Source organism: Lotus japonicus, chromosome 4, assembly GCF_012489685.1.
Source record: "Lotus japonicus ecotype B-129 chromosome 4, LjGifu_v1.2".
NCBI lineage: Eukaryota > Viridiplantae > Streptophyta > Magnoliopsida > Fabales > Fabaceae > Lotus > Lotus japonicus.
In genome coordinates, this window is record NC_080044.1 from 61,085,021 (window position 1) to 61,092,050 (window position 7,030).

The 7,030-nt window shown below is 35.4% G+C and overlaps 1 protein-coding gene across 2 annotated transcripts; it reads right to left on the reverse strand.

Moving 5' to 3' along the window:
• Positions 1-1,774: 1,774 nt before the first annotated feature.
• On the reverse strand, positions 1,775-6,251 carry LOC130712048 (squamosa promoter-binding-like protein 6). 2 transcript variants are annotated; one of them, XM_057561874.1, is made up of 5 exons: positions 6,145-6,251; positions 4,942-5,812; positions 4,236-4,372; positions 2,478-3,363; positions 1,775-2,147 (listed from the first exon to the last, which is right to left on the reverse strand). In XM_057561874.1, the coding sequence occupies exons 2-4, from the start codon at positions 5,547-5,549 to the stop codon at positions 2,492-2,494; spliced, it is 1,617 nt and encodes a 538-aa protein (XP_057417857.1). In that variant the 5' UTR covers positions 5,550-5,812; positions 6,145-6,251; the 3' UTR covers positions 1,775-2,147; positions 2,478-2,491. The 2 variants fall into 2 exon arrangements, with proteins under 2 accessions (XP_057417857.1, XP_057417858.1); XM_057561875.1 differs by lacking the exon at positions 6,145-6,251 and adding an exon at positions 5,909-6,130.
• Positions 6,252-7,030: the final 779 nt, after the last annotated feature.

Consider the following 7,030-nt stretch of genomic DNA (forward strand, 5'->3'; position numbering starts at 1 on the left):
TTACTTGGCTTATACTTATTTTTGGGCCTATTAGATACGAGATGATCATACTCGGCCTTGCTAAACAGTAACCTACAAAGCTGACAAAATAATAAAAAAAGTAACATGCGCGCAATGGGCACACAAATAAAAGGTTGGATAATTGGATTCAATAACAATATAAACTCCGGCTTCAAATATCCTTATCGGTAATTCTTCCTCCTAAAAGCAAGCAAAGAAATAAGAGAACTTGGGTTGGGCTATGTGTCGTCCACCCATCTATGTAATCTCTTTTTTTTCAAACATATGTAATATTTTTTTTTGAAGGTAACATATGTAATATTTTTAAATGGACTTTTAAGTGAAATTTATCACTTTACCTATTCCCTCATCATTCCACATGTAAACCAAAAACAATGTTGGTAAAAAATATATGGGTCCGACTATATACTTACTTATACATTTAAAAAAAAAACTATATAGTATTTACTTATAGATTTATTATATCTCTTTTATTCACAATTTTTTTGAATGTCTACTTTTCTGAATATTTTAAAATTATCATATTACTAATGTTGATTTTTTGGTCACGAGGAAGATACTAATCAGAAGATATTTTAGAATTTCATCATCAATTGAACCATAATGTTGATTTATATTTAAAAAATTAATTCAAATAATTAAATATCTTGTAATATAATAATTAAAAGTATAATTAATTAATTATCCATTTTCGCATATTAATTTTTATTTATTTTGGATTAAATATGAATAAAATCATGAAATTCTTTAAATCAACTTTACTTGCATTAAATATTAGGATTCAATTTACATACAATGATTGACAGTGTAAACTGTAAAGAGTTTTACACATGCACTCAATAGAGAAAATCTTTGGTAGTCCCAGAATACTAACACTCAGTACTTCTCTAGTACACAATTATCGTGTTCATTTTGTAAAAATTTGGACTCAATAATTAAATAGTGCGGATAACTAACCATACATAGGCAGATGACCAAAAGAAAAAACCATACAAAGATAGGTTGCATAATTTGAATGGAAGAAGGAATGAACTGAACACTCTATATCCTATGGGAGTAATGAGATTTTTTTCCCATCCAATCATATCACTATTTTCTATTTTAAATATTTTAAAATTCAAATTTAATTGTGACATGATAAATTGATAATTTCTAATTGTACGATTGTGTTAACCCTTGATACACCGTCATCAATGTAAAGTAATTAATTAACCCTTGATACACCGTCATCAATGTAAAGTAATTAATCGCTAAATATTTGAAGTTATAGACAGAATAATTGATATTTTAAATTGTTTACATTTATTAAATATTTAGGATTTATTCACTACCAGCTTAAAGAATAGTAAGATTAATTAAAACCAAAAAAATTGATTTAATCCAAATCATTTTAAATTTTAATTTAAACTAAACTAGTTGAATTATAAGAAGGGATGAGCTGAAACTAAACTAGGCCCAAAAATAAGTATAGTTGCTCTGAAGCCTTTTGATATTATTATTATTATTATATATATTTATCTTTCTAAAAAAAAAAGGGATGAGCTGAAAGAAAAACTTTCATTTTCAAAACCTAACCAAATTAATATGCATTACTCCTACTTGTGAGTTGGTCTGGCCTCTTCCAGAGTGGATTGATGAATTTCCTTCTGCCTCTGTCAGAGTGATGTATCATTACCCTTTCATTAAAAAAAGGAAAACTCCTTATCTTCCTTGATCTAACATGATGAAGCTATCTTCTACTGTTTGGTTCACATTACTGCATAGCATTAACACTTCATTATGACCTTAAAAAAGTCAATGACAGATTCATGAAATCGGGTATCAGTATTTATGCCCAGAAGAGAACATTTTGATGCATCTAAGGCTCTAGTTTATTACATCCGCATGGATAAATTAAGACTGAGAGGGACAACTTTTTTAGTCCCAACAAACAAAAATTGATGTAGCCTCACGTGATTACACGGTAAGCTATTCTACTCACAAGTTCTTCCTCCAAATCAGCACAACCAAATTGATCCAAATAGTTAGCATCTGATGGGAATAGCACCAAGTTTCTACTTCCTTGTCTTCTACATTGTCTAAGATGATTGGCATAGGTGTATGTCACATGCTGCACAACTTTTACCCTGCATCAAATGAAACATGATTTCAGGCTAGTGCAAAACAAGTTTGTCTGGAGCAAAGTGCTAACTGATTGAGATCTTCTGTTCCCAAATGAGATGTACTATCATTTATGTCTCAACCAATGAAATTATGTCATGCCAATTAAAAAAAACAAGGATATGAAATTTAAAACTTTACATGGATGGCTTTTAATTGACATGTCACAATCTCATTGGTGGGATAGAGAATGAGACACCATTTGGGGTCGGAGCCTCGGAGGATCTTGATCTAGTGCGAACATAGTTTGCATGGAGAAAACAGTTTGTAAAATTTAACAAAACAGAACGACATACCATTTCAAGGCACCTTAAGTAATCCGGAGAGTGCACGGAGAATCATTCTCTTGCTTTAGCTGCAAGGATTGCCGCTGATGCTCCACTCGCTGAAGCTGTGATGACAGTTGGAGCAAGTCAATGGTCGCATCATCTTCACAGGAAAGACGATCTTTCACGCTCACAAAATCTGATTGTTGGAAAATCCCATCTGCCATTCCAAAGTGGACAATATCATGATTGTCTGATATCAATGCAGGACCGAGATTACCTCCATCTGCATGATTTAGTTCTGATGGAAACCCATCCGACACACGGCTTGAAGAAGTGTGTGAGCTTATTCCTATCTTTTCCGAGACCTGACTCATGCTGTAGTGATGGCTATGGCTGCTGGGAATAACAAAGGGGTGAGCCAAAGGAATTCCTGACGATTGGCTTGGCGAGTTCTGGGATTGTGATGACAGAAGAGAGAGAGCACAAGAGTCTGAAATTCCCGATAATCCCTGAACAGTTGATGGTGTGTAGAAAACATTGAAGTCCTCACTTCCTAAGGAGGTGTCGTGGAATAGTGGTCGTAAACCAGAATTTTGGGCAGCCCCGAGGGAAGGTGGATATTGGCCATTGCTATCACAGAAGATGCTTTCGGTAGTGGACGCGGCACCATTTTCATGATGAAGAAAGGGAAATTGTTTTTGGTTGTGTGAAGGAAATAGAGATCTTGACATAGGATGTCCATTGGTAATAGACATAGAAGAAAGATGTTTAAAGCCACCCCCACATTCTGCTTTTATTATAGGTCTCCAGAAGCCACCTATTTCATATCTCTCAGGATGCATGATCCCACTAGGGAGCATCTCTGGGACGATAAAAGATGCTGGTGTGAGCTTTGTTCCCTGGAATCTGCTATCTGCAAGAACCATAAGATCTTTATAAAACTTTAAATCAAACCATTTTTCCGATATCAAATAATGACTGCAAAAGCAGAGAAAATTGGCATCAGTTATCACAGTTAAGGTTGGCTTCACCCTTTTCCCGCCTTTTAATCAGATAGAAAATGAGTAGTAACAGCCAAGATATATGCTGGAACCTTAAGGTTAGTATTATGAAAGGTAAGTAGGGAACTAATTACTGTCAATTAGACTTCATTCTATTAGTAAACAGGTATAAGTTAATGATTGATCATAAGGAGAAAACATAGTTCCTGAGGGGGGGCATGTTTAGTGACAGAAAATCTCTTCCCCTCAGTGATAACACCATTATTCTCTTTGAATAAGGGTGTGTTTGCTTTTGCTTGAAAGCACGTTCATTTGCTTGGAAACTGAGATCCGACTTTCCCAGACACCAAACGTGAAACAAGGGTTAAACATGGATCCACATTCACTTAAAGACAACTGAAAAGAAAACATGCTTTTATGGTTTACATCCACCACACATCCAATGAATCCTTTATTGAAAAGAAAAAATGCTATTTACTAAAAGATCGTCATGATTCTGATGAAGGTGAGCACAAAACGAAGTAATGTATGACAAATCTTGGGTCTGGTCTATGTGAAGTTGTTTAAAAGTAACTGTGAAACCGTTCACTTATATTTAGCCTAATATTCATTAGTACACATGAAAAACCTTTCCAACAAAAGCATTTTCCTTATAGTTAAGCAGTCAATTACATGGAACTTAATAACTGAAGAATGCAATGATGAATGTGCATAAGCCAAAAGGAGGAACGGGACCATGAGAGTAAAGGGAAGTGTGAAGTAGAGAGCAGAGTTATATCAGTACCACCACATGGCTGAAGCAACCTCCCGGACTTTCCGGAGTGAATACCCAATTGTGGTTTTCTTCGCCGCTCATTATGGCCTGCAAGGCGTTTACGGCAGCTGCGCTTACCATCATCAAATTCAGTGAGCAAATGAAACCTGTATAACAAGCAAAACATTTCAGCAGAACTATACATCATATACCAACGCAGCTTCTTATTTCAAGCTTGTCCATTTCAGTGAAGTAGAAAAGTTAGTGGAGCAACAATTTACAGTTCATAAGCATAACAATAGTGTGTTTGGAATTCTTCTACAATTGATTCTAAAGCCAAAATCAATTCTAAGAAAGTTTTGTTTGGATACATGATGGAAAACCACGGTAAAGCCAAAATCCTGGTACTTTGGTCTGGGCCACCGTGATTTTGACTCACTTCCGTGTATCCAAACATAGACTAAGTAGCTTCTGACCAAAATCACAATGGATAGCTCCAAAAGCTAAGGCAAGTTACTTTGGTTCAGTCCATCGTGATTTTGACTCTCACCGTCCATGTATTCAAACATGAACTAAGTAGTTTCTGGTGTCCAAATTTATTCTAGGACAATAGTAGCCAATTCAAACATGCTATAAGCAGGTAAAATAAGTTTGTGTATCAACAAAAATTCAGCTTACAAAAACAGCCTTGAATTAACAAAGATTCCAGAGAAGAAATCATGAAAAATTGACCAACCTACTGCATTGCTGACAAAATCTCTGCTCAGTTCCATTCACAATAACTGTGGCAGTCTTGGAGTGAACCTCACAAACTTTGTGCCTCTTGTGATAGTCTTTACATGAGCTTAGATCCTTGTTACAGCCATAGACTTGACAATATGCAGTCTGAGAGTGCATCCCTGAAGCTCTCACTCTCTTGGGTGGTGTTGATGACTCAGAAGAAGACAAAATAGGAACTCTTCTGGAAAATCCTGAATCAAAGGCATGTGAATCTCCATGATCAGCAAAACGCCCCAGCTTCAAATCAATGAAGGAATCCCGACCGTTAGAAACCGCCACAGAGTTTGAAGTAAGCTTGGAGGAATTTGATTCACCTCTGTTGAGAACACTGCAAACCAGATCATGATCAGAAAATTGCTGTTTCCCACCCAACATATCAGGAAAACCCAATTCCTCAGTTGGTTGATTATCAACGTTTTGCTGACTCATGTTGATGTCGGTGGAAAAACTACAAGGGGTGTTCAATTCCCAGCCTAAGAATGAATTTTTACTTCTACCAAGAGTGTTGGGAGGTGAAAGTGAATACCCCTTTTGATCCTCAGAGACAAAGCTCCAAGATTCCATCACATGCAACAGAATCAGGAAGCAAGAGAGAAAGTGAGAAAGAAACAAGAAGCCAGTTCGGTTTAACAGTGATTCTGTAGCTAAAAAAGTTGAGCTTAAATTTCAGCCTCAGAAAGGAACCATTGGAGAGGCTTGAAAAAGCATTTTTGTTGTACACAGGCCACGACAAACGAGTGCCCAACAAAACAGACAGAGAAAAGCAGCAAAGATTTTTGGTTACTCTCCCTGAAGCCACAAGTTTTTGTTGTAGTTCATGTTCATTCCTGACAAATAAATAAAAAAGAAAAGGTGAGAAAAAGAAGAGAAGATTAACCCAAGTAGGAGGCAAGAAAGAGAGCAGAAAAATGTCAGAGGAGCACGTGAAGAGAAACGAAAAGAAAGGGGGTGAATATGATGATGATGAATGAAAAGAGTGTGTCAGCTTAAGCAGAGGAGATGAAGGAGGCAAATAACACAGAATCCATATAGTAGTATTATTGTACTGAAAGAGAAAGACATTGAGGGGATGAGAAAAGGAAAACTACTAGTTGCCCAAGTCAAGTGGTGAGAGAGAGAAAGAGATATAGATAGAAAGAAAGAAAGTGTGTCACTTTACTTGAAGAAGTGTACTTGAAACTTGAAATAGTGTCACTGCTGCGTCGGTCTCCTAAACTCCATTGAAACTGTAGAGGTTTGCTTTGTGGGTTGCTATTTTTGGAGAGAGACATTGAGAGTGTGCAGTATTAGGGGTGTTCGCGGATTGGATTGGATTGGTTTTGAGGAGAAAAATCATTCGATCCGATCTCATCGGTTTTATGATTTTGTCATCCAATGAATTTTTTACTAAATTCAAATCCGAACCAATCCGATCCAATCTATAGCGGTTTGGATTGGATTGGATTGGATTGTTCGGTTTTTGTTTCACTTTTTTATACTTTGAAATTGTGTTGTATAAATTTTAAAAATATATAATATATGATAAATACAATGATACATAATTTATAATATTAATATAACATTCATAAATTATAACATAGTCAACATATTTTAAAATTATGATTATAATTGTTTACTTTGATGCATGTATATAGCAAACTTTTATGCATGTGTGATATAATCAATATATATACAATAAATATGTACTATGTAAGTGTAAATGAAATGATATATATATAACTAAAAGTATACATATTTGTGAATGTTCGGTTTGGATTGGATTGGTTCGGTTTTGGAAATCAAATCCGAAATCCGATCCGATCCAATAAATAATTTCGGTTTTTTCAATTTCCAGTCCGTTCGGTTTTCGGTTTGATTGGATTTCGGTTTTTTTGGATCGGTTTGTCGGTTTTGTTTGGATTGGTTCGGTTATGAACACCCCTATGCAGTATCAGAATTCCATATTCACACCCAATTTACTCTGACTCCATGAGACACCTGTGCAGTTAATTGAGAGATAGAGGTATTAAATATTAGTTAACTAATTTAATCTTTTTTCAGCCTAG

What these genes read in the sequence shown, in the direction of transcription:
- LOC130712048 (XM_057561874.1), bottom strand. Translation starts at nt 5,549, where the DNA reads ATGGAATCTTGGAGCTTTGTCTCTGAGGATCAAAAGGGGTATTCACTT. An exon ending in TTTTGTCAGCAATGCAGTAG is followed by an intron (nt 4,373 to 4,941) that starts GTTGGTCAATTT and finishes CTTGTTATACAG; the next exon opens with GTTTCATTTGCTCACTGAAT. An exon ending in GTTGCTTCAGCCATGTGGTG is followed by an intron (nt 3,364 to 4,235) that starts GTACTGATATAA and finishes TGGTTCTTGCAG; the next exon opens with ATAGCAGATTCCAGGGAACA.